General features: G+C 44.8%; 2 protein-coding genes across 3 annotated transcripts in view; one reads left to right on the top strand and one right to left on the bottom strand.

Annotated features, from left to right (window-relative positions):
• CHCHD6 (coiled-coil-helix-coiled-coil-helix domain containing 6) overlaps positions 1–3,769 on the bottom strand; it is a 181,972-nt gene extending 178,203 nt beyond the window's left edge. The window contains exon 1 of one of the 2 annotated variants that reach the window (XM_081149946.1): positions 3,602–3,769. In XM_081149946.1, the coding sequence (XP_081006072.1) occupies positions 3,602–3,688 (87 nt within the window). In that variant the 5' untranslated portion in view covers positions 3,689–3,769. The remainder of the gene's footprint in view (positions 1–3,601) is intronic. The other variant, XM_081149947.1, reaches the window with a different exon arrangement.
• A 7,830-nt stretch (positions 3,770–11,599) lies between these two features.
• Positions 11,600–20,420, top strand: part of TXNRD3 (thioredoxin reductase 3) — a 35,979-nt gene continuing 27,158 nt past the window's right edge. The window contains exons 1-3 of the mRNA XM_081149945.1: positions 11,600–12,033; positions 18,026–18,086; positions 19,108–19,217. Of these exons, the coding sequence (XP_081006071.1) occupies positions 11,995–12,033; positions 18,026–18,086; positions 19,108–19,217 (210 nt within the window). The 5' untranslated portion in view covers positions 11,600–11,994. The remainder of the gene's footprint in view (positions 12,034–18,025; positions 18,087–19,107; positions 19,218–20,420) is intronic.

Genomic DNA, 20,420 nt, shown 5'->3' with positions numbered 1-20,420 from the left:
CATTCACAGCAAGCAGTTTACTGAGGTGATGAATAGGCAATAGCTATGGGTGCGATGCTCAGCATGTGGCGTCTCTGGTTTTGGCACGGTTGGGAACTGTTTCTTGTGTGCCTAACTACACCCTCCTTGATCTTCCCCTCAGTGGCCCAGACTCACCTCACAGGAGCAATAAATGATAGAGGTGATACAGCCAGGAGGGTGCAATGAGCCTGGGGACACACCTGACACAGCAGGCTGGGGAAGTAACTAGGGAAGAGCCACCTAGCGGTTGGAAGGGAAATGGCTGAAGACAGGGAGGAGTCTGGATGTGGAGGAGCAACCATTTCAGTTGAATCCCCAACATGGCTGCTCACCGGGGCAGAGAACAGGCAGTGGGCAGACACAGGGCATTGCTGCCACGTGTGCCTTTTTGTCTTATTGGAGGATGGGGTTAAACATACTGGTTGAAATGCAATCTTTATGTATTTCACACATGCTTGCTCTGAAAATGAGTTGAATATAATTGCAGCACTTTGTATTAAATTTACCTTCCAAGGAAATAGGGCTGGAACTCACCATGTAAATTTATGCAAGTAAGTGTGCAAACTAGCAAGGCCCTAGCATTTCATTTTAAAGGAACTAGAGCACTTTCCAGGCCCAGGCCCAGGCCCAGGGGGTTAAACACAAGTGGTCTTTATGAATATTTAACTTTCTCTGAAGGAGCAGGGGCAGATATTCCTTGGCATCTACCTCTATTAAATTAACTTCTTGTTGTGTTCATCCAATGATCTCTTCTACTGATTTTTACTCACCTGCCTAATAACAAAGTGGACTCCCCAACCCTCAAGTAACTTTGCGAACAAAAAAGTCACTACATACACCAAAACACTTCATTGCTGTCACCTCCTTTTCTCTGATCTCCAGGAACATAAGCAGGAGGGAGAGAGAAGGAAAGGGGGGGAGAGAGGGAGGGAGGGAGGGAGGGGGGGAGAGAGGGAGGGAGGGAGGGAGGGAGGGAGGGAGGGAGGGAGGGAGGGAGGGGCTGTAATAGCATGGGGTCATGCACCCCACAGTGTGACTCAGGGCAAGTCATTTATTCTCTCTAATGAGTTTGTCCAGCAGTCAACCTGTCGCCAAAGCTCTCTTTCATTTTAACAACCTCCGGTAGAACAAAGTGAGGCACCAGCACCCTATCAGGACAGATGGAGGCTTTGTCACAGAATTTTCTTGCTGTTTTGCATCAGTGGTAGGGAAGGAGCTGGAGTACTGAGAAAAAGATCTGGATTAAAGTTCCAGAAGTTACTCAGGTAACACATTGGACAAATTCCTTAACCTCTCTAAGCCCAATTCTCCATCTTTAAAGAGAATTTATACTTTGCAGAATTGTCAAGAAAACTAGAAATAAAATGTACCTGCCTGATATCCAAAAAGTTGATGTTCCTCTGTCAACTCAAAGGAAATCACTTCCCAAGGGACTCCCCTGAACCTTAGAAACTCCCAGTGACCTATCTTTCCAACATTCCCCAAAGCAGGATACCAGGTGACAAAGGTGGGAGAGCACCCAAATGTAGCCAAGGATATCTTTCTCAATTTCAATTCAGGCTCCTGCCTCTCAACCTTCCAACCTCATTTTGCCTTTGCCATGAGTCAGGTCAAGATTAGATAACACCAGCAGGCACCAAATGTATTTACCAAGTACTATGACAGGCAAAGAGTAGAGGCCCCCACTCTATTATAAAAACACTCTCCTTTCTCTAACCACTTCAACACACAGTTGTGGGTGGGAAGGTACTTTAGATTAAGTGGTCAGGTAAGGATACTCGAATATTTTAACTATAACAAGAATGGTAAGAGCTTGATATACGAAAAGCTGGGGGTGAGGGTGGGGGTGGGAATAGGGCCTGGAAAGGAAACCTTAACCAGAACCTTGATGCAGCCAGCAGACTTAATAGGTAAGCACTGAAACAGACTAAAGCCAAGGGGCTGAAACAGAGACTGCTCTGCCTCACCTTGGCAATGGACGTTAATCTGGAGGGAAATGAAAGCATCCGGTACAATGGCAAGGTGGTTGGCAACACCATGTCTGGAAGCCACAGTTATAGTGTCCAGGTGAGTCGGGTTTTTGCATACGTCCCTATAGAGCTAAGTAAGACAGGACAAGTGGAAGTTGGACTATCAGGCAAACATTACCCAGCAATCATCATACAAGAACTCTTGGTATTGAAGGAACCAACCAGAAACCAGCTTCAGAAAAATGTTGGAAAGGGCACAATTTGAAAAAGACCTTCAACAGTCAACTAAATTGTGATTGCTATATGACTGTATTCAAAATTATGATTTGTAGGGAAATAGGGAAAACCAAGGATTTATTTCAAAATCATTAAAATCTAGATTTAGAATCTTAAAACCTCCTGTTTTCTCAGCAAGATACATTAATAGATTCATGCTTTACATTGTGATGTCAAATGAAGTAATTAGAAATTAATGTTTTTATTATCCTATATTGTTGCCTATGAAATTCAATTAGTAAAACATTTAGGTGTTTGCTAATGTACAATCATTATTACAACAGAATTAGAGGGCATTATATAATTTTAGGCACATATGCATATGGCTCTTATTAGCTGAAAACAAATAAATTTTTAAAAAAATATTTTTAAAGCTGGGGGAGACAAACAGCAAATGCAGAGGTCCTGTGCTTGAAGCAAGCTGACATCTTGCTGGGACAAGGAGGTCCTGAGGCTAGTGAATGGGGGGGGGGGGGGGGGTTGTGAAACGTGATCAGAGAGATCAGCAGCACAGTTTTGTAAAACAAGGTAAGGTCATTCCTTTTCATCTTAAATGCACTAGGCATTCATTAAAACCCTTCCTTAGGTTCTGGCCAGGTGGTTCAGTTGGTTGGAGCATCGTCCAGTACACCAGAAGGTTGTGGGTTCGATTTCTGGTCAGGGCACATCCCTAGCGTATGGGAGGCAACGGACCATGTTTTTTCGCACACCGACGCCTCCGTCTCTCTCTCTCTCCCTAAAAATCAAGCAACAAGTCCTCCCATGAGGATTTTAAAAAACACCAAAACAACAACAAAAAACCCTTGCTTGGGATTTTAAGGAGAAGGGTCTATTATTTGAATTACAACTTTTAAAGTGCCCCTTTGGCTGCAGTGTTGAGAATCCGAGAGCCCCTAGTTAAAAGGCTGTTGCAGTTGTCCAGGGTCGGTAGCAGCATATCATGTACAGAGAACAAGACGCATGCACTTGGTGTGCGGTGGAACAGATTCAGGTCAGTAACAAGTCAACTGGGGCTGGATGTGGCCTCACCATCTCGCTCGCTCTCCAATTATTTCCCCCTGATGCCGGCGTAGTGGTGAAGCCCGAAGGCGGCCACTCCCTGCACGGGGGACCCTGGGCATTGTCCCGAGCCTCACCTTCCCCGTTTACTGCGCAGGGGGAGAGATGCTCACCACCATTGAGTAGGCAATGCTCCGCGAGCGAGGCGCGCCCACCCGGTGCTCTCGGCCCGCACCTCCCCTGATGCCGGCCCGGCCTCCGCACCCTCAGGCGCCCTCCACGCCCGCCCTGCCCCGGCCGTGCTCGCTCCTTGCGCCTGCCGGCGGCCAGCTCACCCGGATGCCCTGCAGCACCCGGACCCGCTCCTCCTCGTCCATGCCGAAGGACACCCTACGGCTCTCGCAGCTCTCGGTTCCCCCCATGGCAGGAGGCGGGCAGGCAGGTGGTCACGCGGCCCGGCTTCCGAGCAACCAGGCAGACGCTGAACTGTCGCTTCCGGGACTGCACAAGCCAACAAAACCATGTTTTATTGGACGCTGCCGAAAGCTCAACCAATCATGTGGCGTGGGGCCGCAGGGCATTTTGGGGATTGTAGTCCCGCCGGTCGGGCTTGCCCTTCTGTATCCCCGTAGCTAGGGGAGGCGTGGTGTCGGGGGCGTGGAAAACGCCTGGAAAGTGAAGCGGCGGATACCTAAGCGCAGAGATTCTCCAATGGCACGCAAAGAAGCTGGGGAGAGATGGACAGTACTTGCTTTGGAAAGGTCACCCTTGAAGCGGAGCTGAGGGTGCTGTTCTCAGGCCAGGAGACCACTGAGGGGGCCGAACCAAACTTGTGAAGGTGAACTTGCGGTTCTCGGCTTGTTTCATTCAGGACACTGGTACTGAACACCAAGCAAGCATTGACCTAGCCGCGGGGAATACGACTGATAAGATGTGTCCTGCCTTCCTGCTTTTTACGTATAATGGAGGAAACAAATGAAAAGACAAGCAAGCATGCAAATAAACTTAATAACCACTGAGCTACATGCTATGAAAGAAGTTAATAAGAGGAGTCCTCCTATAATTTGAGAGGTCAGAGCAACCTCTCTGAGAAAGAAGCATCTGAATTGAGAACTAAGGTCTAGTAAGGAGTTAGCCAGGAAAAGATGGGGAAAGGACTTTGCTGGGGACCAACCAGTGCAAAGGCCCTGAGTCAGGAAAGACCTTGCCACACTCAAGAAAGAAAGGGGATCTAGCTGCATGAATGGGAAGAGAGAAGCAAGCAGAGGAGAGCCAGAGACAAGGAGGTCAGACCAGTAGGACCTTGTAGTCCAAGGTCAGAGTTTTATTCTTAGGTCCTAAGCATTTAGGAGACATTATCCAAGGAACATACACACCATACATTGCACGCAGTATGTTTGCTTCTCACACAGAGTCATGTGTGTAATGGAGGAACACAAATGATTGCTATTCACAGCCACAGCTGCCATGAATGAAGGCCCCTCTTGTTCGTCTGAATTGCTGAAAGGCTTTGATTTGCCAAAGCGGGCCTGGAGTTAAGTTTGGAATCTAGAACTGGGGAACACTGGATGTCTACATGAAATAGCAAGAATAATTTGGAGCTCCTTTTGGAAACCAGGAAAGAAAGGAATAAGGAAGAGAGTAAATGAGAGACCAGTGAGGTACTCTGATATGAGAACAGCTTGAGTGAAGAAGCCAGTGAACATTCCAGATGTGGGGCAGCCAGAGGATTTTTATGGACAAGGACATATGCTAGTTTTATTCAAAATATTTTGCTTTGAAAATCTCCATCTCTTCTGCCCTCCATTTCTTTCCTATAAGCAGGGCCTGAGTAGGGGATTCTGGGGCAAGTAGTTTATTTGGGGAGTGCCTTAGGAGAAAGGAAGTGAAGGAACAGAATAAGCTAAGTAAAGATGTAGTCAAAGCTGGAGAGTAGCTTCAGTGTGATCCCACAGGATTCTCTGGAGCACAAGTTATGGCCAGAAATAGTCTCACTGTGAGGCAGGGGAACCAGCCTTATCTCCCACATGTCAGTAATTGGCAGCCCAGGACAATTCCCCAGTGAAGGGGGCATCTGTGAGTTGCCAACACCCACAGCAGCTAGGGGATAGCCTCACTAACCAAAAAAATTCTGGGTGGGGCACTTTTGGCACGCACTACATGCTCCCCATATTTTTCAAGGCCTCCTGAACACCCAAACATCTTCTATGACTGGGAAGGTGTTATCATCATAATTAGCTAGTTAATAAAGGAAAGAGAGCAAAGGGGATGCCAGATGTTATAAGCATGGTCATGTGAGCAGCTTCACCAGGAAGCTACAGCTTCACACTCCCCAGGGAACCACCAGTCCATTCCCTGCAGATCACTGGGGGAAGGGATAGAACAAAGGGGGAGATGGGCACATGAGCAGTAAAGTCAGGGTGATGTAGGGAAGGTTCTTGACTGTCAGTCTAGTCTGGAAAAAAGGTCATTGGCTAGGAGGGTGGAACCACTGAAAGAGCTCAAAATCATAAAGAGTTCATTGATTAGTTTGAAGAATCTCCTTGTTAAAAATCCCAAAGAGTTCCCTTGCTCTTGTTCTCAGGCTTGATCTCTTTCGCTCTGTGCCCCACACTGGCCTGTGCCCTCACCTGTTCTCTCTCCATAGTCATGTAGCCTTAAGCAGCCACATGGTCCATGGTCACACAAACCCCACACGCACTAAAGTCCAACTCGAAACACAAGCTAAACTAGCCAGATACTGGACTGGACTTTAATATGGACAAAAAATCTGGGCAGTGACCTTAATTCTGGCCCTACTGAAGCCAAGATTGGACTTCTTGCATGGTGGGATGAACAGAAATGGGACCTTGGAGGGGAACCCCCTTAATTTTACATCATCAATAAATCTTTCCACGGGGGCCTCAGGAAATTCTTTTCCTCACAGCACCCCAAGAACTCCACTTCCATTGATAATAAAGGGGGGTTGTAAAACTTGAAAGAAGAGAGAGATTTCACTTTCTGGGCCAGATGATAAAATAATTAACACACAGCTAATTCAGAAAACATGGGTCAGAGCCACAGGTGACCGTGAGACTGTGTGCGCCCCCCCACCTTACCCCTCCCACCTTACCCCCCACCCCCCCACCCCCCCACCCCCCCACCCCCCGGAAGACACACACACACACTATCTGCAAAATCCTGGGAGAGAATTGGAAATCCACAAGACGTAGCATGGAGTTTACAATCACAGCAGCATAGCTAAGCCTCATGACGACCCAACAAGTTCTGTGTTCCTATTTCACAGACAAGAAAAATAAGCTGCAAATAGGTGAAGATAATGTGACATAAATGCAAACAAAGTAGTATGAAGATCTAAATAGAGGCAGTGGCATAGGAAGGATGGGAAGGGAAATTTTACTTTTAGCACCTTCTCTGTGTCAGGCTAGATGACATAGGCACACATGCTTTTCATGCAGTCAATCCATGACCAATTTATTTAGCCTTGGAAATCATCCTGAGAGTTATTACACCATTCTAAAGCCCAGGAAACGGAGGCTTTGGGGAGATAAAGTGGGACAAGCCCACTAGTTGCTGGCCAGTAACCATTTGCCTCTTCCTTACAACAGAACCCCAATTTCCTTTGGTGCAACAATGTGCTTGGTTAGAAAATTTGCCTCTTAGGCTCCCACTGGCCAAACTTGGGACAATTTGAACATTATAACATTTGACAGTGTGAGTTTATAACAATTAACTTTTATTTTTAATATGCCTTTATTGATTTCAGAGAGAGGAAGGGAGAGGAAGAGAGAAACATAGAAACATCAGTGATGAGAGAGTCATTGACTGGCTGCCTCCTGTGTGTCCCCCTCTGCACCCCCCGCGGGGATCGAGCCCAACACCAGCACGTGCCCTGACCAGTAATCTAACCGAGAGATCTCCTGGATTGTAGGCCCATACTCAACTGCTGAGCCATGTGGGCCGGGCAACAATTACTTTTTTATCATCCAATGGTCCATGGGGAGAGTGGAAGAAAGAGAGAGGATAGAAAAAATGGGGAAACTTCTGTACAAAAGAATACCAGCAAATCAATGTGAGATTTTAAAATTGCCATTTGCAGGATGCAAGATGGCTGCAGTCTAAGGAAGTTTCATCTGCTTGCTCTCAGCGCCAGACCAGACTTGTGGCTAAACTGCAGAACATTTGACTTGAAAAACCAGCTGAAAAATAGATGATCTGAAATACTGCGAGTGGGGAACTCGGAGAGGGAACAGGAGAAGACGGGGAGTGGGGGAGCAAAAGAAACAAAATGTAAAGCTAAAGAAAAAAGACGGATTTGAAAAGAAAGGAGACTCACTGATAAACATATTCAGCAGAGATACATCCAGAAAAGATGAAAAATAGATGCATACCCAATCACAGAGAGAGGGAGAGAGAGAGCTTGAAGGAGAGAGGGAAGATGAAGAAGGAAGGGGGAAGAGACCTTAAAGCAAAAGAAACCAGCAGCAAATGCAAAGGGAGCCCAGGGTATGGGAGAACATATTTGCCAATGATACATCTGATAAGGGGTTAATTTCCAAAATATATAAAGAACTCATACAACTCAACAAAAGGAAGACAAACAATCCAGTTTAAAAATGGGCAGAAGACCTGAATAGACACTTCTCCAAAGAGGACCTACAAATAGCCAAGAGACATATGAAAAACACACTCAGTGTCACTAATCATCAGAGAGATGCAAATTAAAACTACAATGAGGTATCAACTCACACCTGCCAGAATGGCTGCCATGAATAAATCAGCAACAACAAGTGCTGGTGAGGGTGCAGAGAAAGGGGAACCCTAGTGCACTGCTGGTGGGAATGCAAACTGAGGCAGCCACTATGGAGAACAGTGTGGAGTTTCCTCAGAAAATTAAAAATGGAGCTGCCTATATAACTCTTTCCTTCCATTCTCCTTTCTCTTCCCCTTCCCAGCACCCCTTCCCGTTGCTCCAAAATAGTAATTCCTTTAAGCCTTGGTAGCCCCCATTAGGGAATTAGTTGTTGGATCCTTGAGAGGCAAAGGTAGATCAAGGTGTCTTCCTGGTTGGGGGGTGGAGGGTGGGGTGCAGGAGAAAGCCAGGAATGTGAAAATCCCTTCAAAGTGCCAAGAGTTGAGCCAAGAAAATAAGATCAGTTGACCAATCCAATATGCAGAAGTGGCCAAAAAAGGGAAACCCTATTTTGGGTGAAGAATAAGCTTGGACACAGGTGAATGTGGCGGGGAGGCAAGGAAGTTTTCCCCAGGTGGTTCCTTTGGGCGCTGTTCAGTGATCATGTCTGCCCTTGATGGGCCATTGGGGGACTGAGAGTGGATGGGGTTTTTTTGGGCCAAAGGTTCTTGGTGGGATGGATGAAACTTTCAGCCCCAGACCCATTCCTACAGGACAGGTCCTGGAATCCCCCTTGTTGAACTCCCAAGTCTTCCCCTTTCTGCTTTTTCTAAGAATCAGGCTTTGTGTCTTGGGTTTCTCTGTGACTGGGATACAGAATAATCCTGATTTTATACACTTTGTAAATGGAGAAAACTTAAGATCTTCATCCAAGCCCAGCCTTGATATCTTTGCAACTTAGAATTTCAGTCTCATGAATGTTATAAACATGTCTGCCAGATCTAAGAAATTCGCCCCTATTCCCTGGCTGGCTGAGTTTTCTTCCCCGAGCCTATAGATATTCTTCATCACAATATGACAAAAGAGAGGTGCTTTGAGGTATTTTATAAGTTTTCTATCTACAGTTTTGTTGCCCATTACAGTCATCTGTCAGGTTCATAAAGCAGTAGTATGTACTCATTCCTGTTGGTTGATTTTATTTAGGCACTAATTCTCGTAGCTGTTAAAAAAGGGAGAAAGGCAAAGGCACCAAGGAGAACACTCAAAATTCTCACTCATCACAGTTTAAGGACGAGAAGCACACATAATGCTGCAAGAGAAATAAAAATAGAAATAAAACCCATGAAGATTCTAGTAATCAACAATTACTATTTTCCCAAATTAGATACTGGAACTTGCAGAAACTAGTCACATCTTCAATAACTGTTACTATCCATCTTTAACCAGGAGGTGATGCTTCTATGGTTGAAGAATAAATACATTCTTGTAGGTGAAATGATTCCTGCAGGAACCAAATCAGAGAGGCCAATGTGCTGGCTCCAGCTTTATGAGGCCAGTCCCTGGAGGAGAAGAGATACAGCAGAGACTCTGAGACAGAGTCCTGGGTGATTCCTCCCATCACAGGAACACAGCCAGCTCTGTCACCTCCTGGTCACACCCCTGAGACAGCCATTCCAGTGAAATGGGATGGCTGCACTTAGATATTTCCCAGCTAGAAAACAGCTAAAGCTGCAGCAGAAAAAATAAGGCCTCAAAGAAATCATCAATCTCGTTCCCTCTTTTCTATGAACACTTTCTACAACCAATGAGTATCACTCCAGCTCCTATGTGCTGAAAGGACACACATGCACTCAAAGAGAAAGTCAGGGTCTGAGATAGAAAGAGGGGCTGATACCAAAGAGATTACTGTGCAAATCACACCCCCAAAGTTCCCCATCCCACATCCTCCCCATGGTTGACTTTCTGCTGTTTCATTTCATTCCTACTACTCATGAGTGTCAACCATGCGCTAGCAAGCAGTCTGCACTGATGACACAGCGGTGAACACCTGGCATGCTCCCTGCCCTTGCAGAGCTTCCACTTTGTGGGGGAAGGTGCCAGACATTAATCAGAAAATCACATAAATGTAGCATTACAAACTGGTAACTTTAAAGGCTCTGAGAAGTCTGGGCTCGTAGAAGCATGTGCTCCCAAGTTGTCTGCAATGGGAAAGGCCAGCAGGTCCTGGACCTGGCTCCCAGAGGTCACCAGGCCCCCCCTACCCAGGCCTCTGGGAAGAGGGGCCGTCACATGCTGGTGGCCTCTGGTTGTGGGCTGTGGAAGTGGTCCCAGACTGCCTCCAGAAGGCATCCTCTCCTTGCCTCCCAGCAGGCATCCTTCACGCCTCGCAGCCCCCTATCACTTTAACTCACCTCCCTCCAGTGTCTCCCTGCCTCTTCCACCCCACCCTCTGATTACTTCCATTCTGCATTCCCCTTGGCCACTTACTAAGATATGGGCTCCAGCAAGTCAGAGCTTCTCTGTAAAATGGGGGATAATCACAGTAACTCAGAGAGAATTAGAGGCCTTACATTTATATAACTTAAGGAAACGCAAAAGACCGTAAGGCAAATCGTTCCCAGGTGATTTAAGGTCTCCATTCATAGGGGAGAAGCTGCATAATTTTAAGTTTGTGTCCCTTAGAGGGATTAGGCCATGCCTGCTGGTCCTGTGCTTGAGCCCCTCTCTTTAGCAGGATTTCATTCACTCGCTGCAGGGCATCCTTGTAGCACAGGGGGCTGTAAGTCATCATGATCAAGTTTAGCCCTGAGACCCTCCGCCTACCCATCCACCCAAATAATGGATACAGGGTTCCTGTCTGGCGCAGATGATTTCAGGGTCTCTTTGTTAGAGAAGCCTCCAGAATTCTATGTACAGTGGTATCTTGGTTTTCCAACACCTCTGTTGACGAACATTTCGGTTTAGGAGCGCTGTAAACCCAGAGGTAAATGCTTCGGTTTCCAACACGCCTTGGGAGTGGAACATGCCACGTGGCTTCCGCTGAGGGCAAGATCCTGAGGCCTCGCTGTCGGCTGTGGATCCTTCGGTTTTCGAACCTTTCAGAACTCGAAAGGTCTTCTGGAACCGAGTACATTCGAAAACCGAGGTACCACCGTAATGGGCAGAGACTTAGAGGTAGGAATCTAGGAAACTCATTTAGAACTGCGTTGTGATAGGGAACGTATTTTTTAGTTTGCGGTATTTAAAAAATACCATTATTCACAATTTCCATAACATTCAGACATCCTTGTGGAGATTACAAGTTGTGGAAAGTCCTCCGCAGAGGGCACCTATGGGCAGGTGCAGAGGGCACCCGTGGGCGGCTCCAGGATGATGACAGGGATAATGAGGGTATGCAGTGCCCACCCATTTTTTATTAATATTTTAATTTTTTAAATTGATTTTAAAGCGAGAGTGAGGCATGAATTGGGTGGGGGGAGAGAGACACGGACGCGAGATCGATAGGTTGCCTTCCGCACACCCCCTACCGGGCTGGATCGAACCTGCAACCCAGGTGCGCGCCTCTCCTTGACCCTTCGGTGCGGGAACCAACGCTCTGACCGCTGGGACGCACCGACCAGAGCCCCACCCCCTTTCGAGGGGTGGGAGACGCCTGCGCAGCCGCCTGGTACGCATGCGCGCGGGGCAGAGCGCCGGGGGCGGGGCGGCGTCGGGGGCGGGGCCAGCAGCCGCGGGGGGATAGCGGCAGGTGCGGGCTTGGGCGGTGTTTGCGGTTCCTTATTCCAACCTTAGGCGGGGCGCTGCCGCCCGCGTACAGGTCTTTCTGAGCAGACCAGGCCCGGCCCGGCCGGGAGCGACGCCGAGGCCCTGGCGCAGCCGCCGCCGCCGCCACCGTCGCGGGGGCAGAAGTCGGTGGGGCCCGTTAAGGTGGGCGCCGTCCCCGACCGCCGCCTGGGCGGTGTCCATGGCGTGCCCGCGTCGTCGCTGCCCGGGCGCCGGGCCCGCCTGTCGTCCCCCGGGACCAGCCGCTTGTCTCCCGAGGCCCGCGAAGAAGTACGGCGGCGTCTCCAGGGCCTCATCGAGGGCAACCGAGTGATGATCTTTAGCAAAAGCTACTGTCCGCACTGCTCGCGGGTAGGCGGGGCGGGGGCGGGGCGGGCTCGGGGGAGGCTGTGAGAGCCGGGGGGGCGGGGTCTTCCCGCATCCCTGCTTATCCTTCCTCTCGTGCCCCTGGACCTCCGGCCGAGCGATGCCTCGTCCGACCTCAGACTCACCCCGCGAGGCCCAACAACTTCTCAGCGGGCTGGGACTCGGGACCCGTTTTCTGGGGTGTTACACGAGGCCAGGACAGGGACCTTTTCCTCGGCTCCTTTGGCTCCGCGGGGGAGGCGGCCGCGCGGTCCGTCCGCGGCGAGTAACCGCGCCCGCCTAGACTCCGCAGGCTTGTTCTGGGACCGCGGCTCGTGGGGTTAACCGCGCGTCCTCTCGCTCCTGGTTGTCAGCCTGATGCTGGCTTATTTGTCAAGTGTTTATCCGGAAGAATAAAATACATTTCTAAAGACGTTTGGCCTGATAAGTGTAGGGCCAGGAAAGGCCAAGACTTGGGAGTGGTAGACTAGAGTTGGAGTCAGAGCCAACTTCCTAACTGCGTGACCTTGACCAAGTTACAGAACTCCGCGGAGCCTTGGTTTCCACGTTTTGTAAAATGAACGTGAGGAATGGTGTGAGGATGGTACGAGGGGATGGGTAACTTCAGCAGTATTCCATATTACCTTAACTTGAAGGGGCTAACTGGGAATCCAGCCTTTTTGTGGACAGATTTGTTCTGAGTTTTAAAATAACCCACTTAGAAATAAACCTTTGGAAGATAACCCCATCGAATGATAGGACTTTTAATATTTTCAGTTGTACCTCACATTATCAGAAAGTTGCAATGGAATATGCAAATGCATAAATTATTGGGTAGGTTTCATGAAATTATAGGCTGTTTTTTTCAAATTTGTTTTCAAGTTTACATTGCCTTATATATTGTTTCAAAAAGTATGCATATCATGAAATACATCTTAACGAGTAAAGAAACTAGTACTCTGGAAGCCTCCTTGGATGTCTGTGTCTGATTACATTCTCCTCTCTCCACTCGGAGCGAACTACTATCCAAAATTTCTTGCTTTTCTTTGCAGTTTCACCAAATACACATATAATTCTGAAAATATTTTGTTCCTTTTGGCCCGTTTTGGTACTTTATGTAAGTAGAATTATACATATGTATTCTTTTGCTATTTTTTTCCCTCAACAGTTATGTTTTACAGACTCATGCATGTTTCTGTAGCTGTGGTTTGTTAATTTTCATTACTGTTAACATTCCCTAGAATAAATAATACTACCGTTTATTGATTGTTTCTACTTCTTTGCTCTTAAAAGCAATACAGCTATGCCTGTTCTTGCACATATCTCCCAGTGCATATGTAAGACTTATTTTACAGTAGATATATTGAAGTTGAATTGCTGAGCCATAGAGGATGCATGATTTCTACCTTAACTAGGTGATGCCAAAACCGGTTTTTTAAGTAGTTATACCAATTTACTCTCCCACTGGCAGCCTGAAACAGTTCCCATTTGCTTCATGCTCTTGACAACAGTTGATATATTTAATTATTGCCATTCTGGCAATTATGAAATAGTACTTTGTTGTGGCTTTAATTTTACATTTCCTGATGAAGTTGAACATCTTTTCATGTGTTTATGGGTCATTTGAGTTTCCTCTTCTATGAAGCTTTCATTCCTTTTGCTTTTTTCTCTGTCAGGTGGTTTTATTTTTGTACTGATTTGTAGGTGTACTTTATATGTTTTGGATATCAATCCTTTGGTTATATGTATTGGAAAATCTCCCAGATTTGTTTCTTCTTTTTACACTATGGGATCTTTTGGTAACTGAAGTTTGCAAGTTTAATGTAGTCAAATCTATTACTTTGTTCCTTTTATGGTTTGTGCTTTTTGTGTCTTATTTAAGAAACCTGTTTCTACTCTGAGGTCATAAAGATAATTCTCCTGCTTTAGTTCTTGAAAGTTTTACAGTGTGCCTTTCACACTCACCTTTATGTCACCTGGACTTGATGATGTGAGTAGGGACACAGTTTATTTTATTTATTTATGACTTATCAGTTGTCCCTTCTTCATTTATTGGTGAGTCCATGCTTTCCACCAAAAAGCACCAAGAGGTCAGAACTGTGCCTGTTTACTGCTGTGTCACTGGGGCCTAGAATGTGGGCTGGGGTACGTTATATGGGTTGAATGAATAATTGGTCTTAGATCATTCTAGTCAAACCTTTGCTGATGCAGAAAATTATAGGACAGATATTTTTCATTCTGTGTATGTCAACACTTCCAGTAATGTGGACAATACTTTGAGTCCCATTACATAATTGGATAGCTCTTATTATTAGATTTTTTTTTAAATGAGCAAAAATTTGTCTCCCTGAATCATTTACTCACTTTTGGAGGTGAGTGTTGCTCTAGTGTGCAGATGACAGATCTTTCAGTATTTTCCTTGCCTGGCTAAGCAGCCCACTTTCTTATGTGTTCATATCATCTGTCTTTATATGTTTGTGCAAAGTCAAGTAGAGAGGTTTGTTCCTTGATGTCATTTACTGTGTTACTGTGTGCTTAGTGTTGTGGGGACACAAAAGTGAATAAACCGTGGTTTTGCCTTCCAAGTACTCATGGTCTAATTGAGCTGTAATCCACCAGCTTTCATGTACAGAAAGAAATACCTGTGGAAAACAAGCGTAGTGGGAATGAGAGACAAAAACAATTGCTTCTGTGGGGGATCAGAAAAATTTAAGGAAATAATATTTAAGCTGATCCATGAGAGAGAAATTAGATGTCTGTAGGTAAGGAACAGCATCTAGTGAAGGAAGTAGTATATAGGCAGATAGGAGTTGATCTAATAAAAATAGTGGGGTTGAACTTAGGGTATATGAAAGGAAATCAGGATAGTAAATTGGAAAATGGTTGAAAGTTTAGTTTCAGAGTCATATTGAGGAGGTCTTAAAATGCTAAGTGTGGACTTAATAATGCATACTTTTGAGAAGAGGAGTGAAGGGTCTGACCTGTGATTTGAAATTTGGCAGTAGTATGAAAACTAGACTTCATATGGAGGCCGCTAGATTAGTCAGGAAGTTACCATTAGTCAGATACAAAATAATGGCCCAAACTAAACGGTGAAGAAAATGCCCCAATTTTAAAAAAACCCTTCCCCACATTAATTTTAAGCCAATTCTGATTCATACATTTGTGGGTTAAAAAATGTATACTTCCATTGGTCGGCTTTTTTACTATTTTAACCTTTTTTTATAAAACTTTTTTTTTTAACATATTTTTTCATTGATTTTAGAGAGAGAGGAAGGGAGAGGGAGAAACATCAATTGTCTGCCTTTTGCAGCCTCCTACTGGGAATCAAGCCCACAACCCAGGCATGTGTCGTGACTGGGAATTGAACCTGTGACATCTTGGTGCATGGGACAAGGCTCAACCAACTGAGCCACACTGGGCTATTTTAACCATTTTAAAGTTCAGTAGCATTATTACATTTACATTGTTTTGCAACCATCACCACCATCTATCCACAGAACTTTTTCTCATCTTCTCCAACTGAAATTCTGTATCCATTAAACAGTATTGTCCCCTTCCCCCTCCTCCAGGCCCTGGAAACCACCATTCTACTTTCTGTCTACATGAGTTTGACTACTCTAGTTACCACATATAAGTGGAATCATGCAATATTTGTCCTTCCGTGAAAGACTTATTTCACTGAGCCATAATGTCCTCAAGGTTCATCCATTTTGTAGCCAGGGCAGGAGGGATATCTTGGCTGTGGACGTCCCCTCTGAGGAGCGAGAGTTCCCAGCCCTACAGCAGGGCCCCATTCTAGGGTTCCAGTGCCGGGAAGAGAAGTCCTCGTAACTTCTGGCTGTAAGAACCAGTGGGTATTATGGCTACCTCAGGAATCCCAGGCCTTCCTCTCACTTGGACTCACTCCCTCTGAGCTCCAGTGCTGGGGCAGCAGCTCAAAAGGCACAGGAACATCTGGGAGGAACAGAATTGTCTGGATTTGGGGCAAGGGTTGGAGGGGCAGCTTTTTCCCTGATGGAAGTGCTGGCAGAGGGTGTTGTTCCTTTGCTGAGCTCTCCCTCTGAAGAGCCAACAGGTGGGGGCCATATCTGAGTCTCCATCAACCTGCCTAATACTGTTTGCCCCACCCTAGTGATTCTCTGATATCTTGCCCCATCCAAGTTGTAAGTCCAACCCAAGATGTTTCCAGCTGCTTTTCTATACATAAGGCTTTATGATCAGAGCTCTGGGTGGGGCAGTAGCCTATGATCTTTTTGGCTTACCTTGCCCAGCCTGAAACTTCACCCTGCAAGTGGGCTGAGGCAAGGCTGATCAGGTCCCCAGTATTTTCAGCCTCGGGTAAAGCCTTTGATCTCTAAGTGCAGACTGGGTAGAGGAAAGCGCCCCCATGTTTTTGGCCACCCTTGTCAGGAATGTAGCCTTTGCCACTTAGAGCCGTGAGGAGACTGAGAAATGCTGGTGGTCTGCCCCTTCTGGTGACTAGATTTCAGGGACTAGGGAACCTCATGTACTTGGCTGTTCACTCGAAGTGGAGCTTCTACCAAGCTGACCTAGGATAGAGGAGGGAGGGTGTAGGTTTCGACTTAAGTGCCTCAGACTCTCCCTGTTTTTATTGACAGCTATTAGATTTTCTTGAATACATGTTTCTTCATTTGTTGTGTGCCCTCAGGACAATTTCCAGAGACTTTAAATTGTTGTTTTTAAAATAATTTCACCAGTTGTGGGTGTTTTGTTAGGGAGTGAATCTGCCAGACTCCTTATGCCTCCATCCTGGGATCAGAACCTCTGGGCTTAATTTGAGGGAGGACCTTAAAGAGTTTAAGTAATGGTGAAAAGTGGGCTTTGGAAGATCACTTTGGCTGCAATTTAGAGAACTGGAAAGGACAAAGCTGGATGCAGAGATAACTCCTAGGATGTTACTGAGAAATTGCTCAAATTAAGATAGCAACTGTTGGGAACTAGAAAGGTGAACTAGTTCAGCATAGAGAAGTGATAAGACTTAGTAATTAGTTGGATGGGTGAGGAGTTAGTGTAGGGTAGGAAGATGTTGCAAGAGAGGGAGACATTAAAATGACTCATAGTGCTTCGCACAGTTGTCAAGATGCAGGCTCTGATCCAGGGCTTGATTCTGCATGTCTGACAAGCTGCTAGGTGATGCCTGTGCTGCGGCTTTTTCTCTGTCCCCTGTTTGAACAGCAAGGCCCAAGGGTTTCTTGTTCAGGCACTTGGCGAACAGTGGTGGTGTGAGTTGTCAATTTGTCTGTCTCTTTCCCCTACTAGAGGGCAGGGATTGTGTCTTATTCATTGTTATATCTTGACTACATAGTAGATATTTGATGGATAAATATTTGTTGAATGATACAAGATTGTTTAAAGGAAGCATAGAAAGAGGGAAATGTATGTGGGAGAAGATGAGTTTTATTTTGGGCATATTGCATGTGAGGTGCCTGGGGACATTCAGGTGAAGAAATATTTTTGCCTGTCTTGAGTAGAGAAGACGGATTAGGGCAAAAGTTACAGAGTTGGAAGACGAGGATACAAATGGAAAAAGAAGGGAAGAGATGGGCTGAGGTTATTCTGGGAAGATGGGGAGAGGAAGGGAATAAAAAAATAAGCCACCCTGACTGGGTGGCTCGGTTGGTTGGAGTATCAGTCCACACACCAAAAAGTGGAGGGTTCGATTCCTGGTCAGGGAACATACCTAGGTTGTGGGTTCGAATTCCCTGTTGGGGCACATATGGGAGGCAAACGATCAACGTTTCTCTTTTACATCGATATTTCTGTCCCTCCCCACCCCTCCCACTCTCTAAAAAACAAAACAAACAATAAAAACACATCCTCCAGTGAGGATTAAAAGCAACAACAAAAAGCCATAGGCCAAAGCTCATATTTCTGAAGAACATTTACTTTGGACATACTTTATTACTGTGTCCATATTTCATAACTCTATTGAATCTTTATGAGAGTAAAAACTTAAGTATAATTTTTGTTACAGGTTAAAGAACTTTTTTCTTCTTTGGGAGTTGAGTATAATATCTTGGAACTTGATAAAGTGGGTAAGTGGAATGATTAGTACATACTGTTGTTTCAATAAATGTCAACAAGATTGACTTCTTTTCATTTGCTTTGTTCAATTCAATTTACTCTTGTCTCTGGGTTAGATGAGCTATTTTTGTCTACATTCAACTATGTAGAAAATGAACCTCTATATGACAGATAATTTGGTGTAGTTTTTTTATTTATATATTTTTGTTACTTGAGGAGAGGGAGTGGGAGGAAAATGTATAAGCTGCTAATCTTGAAGCACTTCACGCATTTGAGATGTATCTGATAACTTTCTAGCAAAATAGATGAAGCTGTAATAAATGAAAAGAATCTGCCCCTATTTCCTGATTTCATTACCTATGAGGTAGAACACATAGTCTTTTAGCTTTACAATTTGAATTCTTCTCAAACATGCATTAATTGATCTAATACTAATTGAGCACTTTACACATACATGTGTTTTGCAGAGGGAGACAGAGTGATGAACAGAAAAATATTGATGTCTGCCTTGATGGGACTTCACCAACTCCTTCTAGCCAGGCACCTTAATAAGTGAAATGTTCTTAAATCTTTGAGACTTTTCTAAAGAGTATATCAAATAGTCTTAGGTAGTTGTGGCCTGGTTTCATTGTTAGGGATAGAGGACAAATTTTGTGCTATGATCAAAAAGATTTTTCAAATATAATTGTAGAAAATACTTTGAGTTATTACCATTGAAACAGATTTTATCTTGATATTTGCTCTTTAAAGAGGATTCTCATCTATTTGCCTGGCATAACCATTGAATTATATATCAAAATCTAAATTAGAAAGGTTTATTTTAAAAGGAATCAGTAGATAGGTCTTTATTCTCTAAGGTTTCTCTTGAAAACCTGGATGTTTTGCCTCTTGAGTCATTATTTCATAAAGTTATATAACACGCTGACCTTGTATGGGTGTGTACGTGGCAGCATTTGAGTGTTGTAACATTTCATTTTGACTCAAAAAGGTTTGGAACCCTTTCAGTGTTTTTATATATTTTTTATTCTTTAGATGATGGGGCCAGTGTTCAAGAAGTGCTGTCAGAGATCACTAATCAGAGAACTGTGCCCAGTATTTTTGTGAATAAAGTACATATGGGTGGATATGACCAAACTTTCCAGGTAATAATGGTATTATGTGTTTTTAATGTTGCTTGTTCAAGTTTTGTTTTTAAAAATATTTAAAAGGGGATAAAATGGTTTTTAGGAGTCCATTAGTCTTTTGAAATTTGTAAGATGGGAAGTGTATAGGATGGTTATCAGGTAACCTTGATTATTACTTTGATGGAAATTAACTTTTCTACCAACTCAAACTTCAGAAACTAAGAAGGAGAAGGTTTTGAGCGAGGTTGTCAGACCACCAGGTGGGCCATCCTGGAGACCTTGTTGTCTTTCCTGATGTGGAGAGAAACAAGGGCTATTCTCTCTTTCCGGTTTATTAAAATGAGGTCAGTGCTAACATTCTTGGCTAGGTTAAGTAGAATTCCTGTCAAGGCTGCTAACCATGGGAGCTTTGCAAAGATTTCTCTAAGGGCACCTAAATGTAAGGAGGCCAAAGGAGTCTGTTTTAGAATGTGCGGAAAGCCTCCGCTGGCATCCATCCTTCAGTGGGCCACGTGGCATCTATTGAGTCCTGTAGTTTCATAGCACTTCTGTTGTGCTTCCCAGGATGAGCTGGTTCCAGCATGGCGTTTCCAGAGCCAACATAATAAAATTGAGCAACTGACTTCATATAAGGAAAACTATTGCTAAATTGAATATTGAACCTCTAACCTCACCATCTAAGCTGCTTCTGATCACAGGGAGTGCCAAGTGAACAAGAGAATATAGTGTAGAGCCAGGCTTATGACCATTGCTAAAAGAAAAAGCAAAAATGTTTGTTTTATGTAGGAAATTATCAGTAAACTGCAAATTTTAGGTCAATTTATGAGAAACCATGAAAAATTTGAAGCGCATGTCCTGCTGAGGAAGCATAAGAATTATTTTCCAAATGAATCCTAGCACCAGTGAACAAAATATAGAGGATCTTGAAAAATGGTAGTTGGCTATTTTATTGCACTTGGGTATAATATTTCAAAGATTAGACCAAGGAAAAGGACCTCATCTGACAGACAGAAAGCCATGACCTCTGGGCCATTTGACACGTGCCTACCCCTCAGGAGATAAGGAACAAACATGTACTTTGGCTTATGTTCTAACTAGTTGGACCTTATTTGAATACCATTCAGATAAACTTACAATTCCAATTTACATGAATTATAGGTTGTTTGTAAGATTTTTATAAAAGAAATCCATGCTGATTAAACATAGGGTAAAAAGAACCAG

This window comes from Miniopterus schreibersii (genome assembly GCF_964146895.1).
Source record: "Miniopterus schreibersii genome assembly, chromosome: 10".
NCBI classification, from domain to species: domain Eukaryota; kingdom Metazoa; phylum Chordata; class Mammalia; order Chiroptera; family Miniopteridae; genus Miniopterus; species Miniopterus schreibersii.
This window is presented reverse-complemented; position numbering and strand designations above follow the sequence as displayed.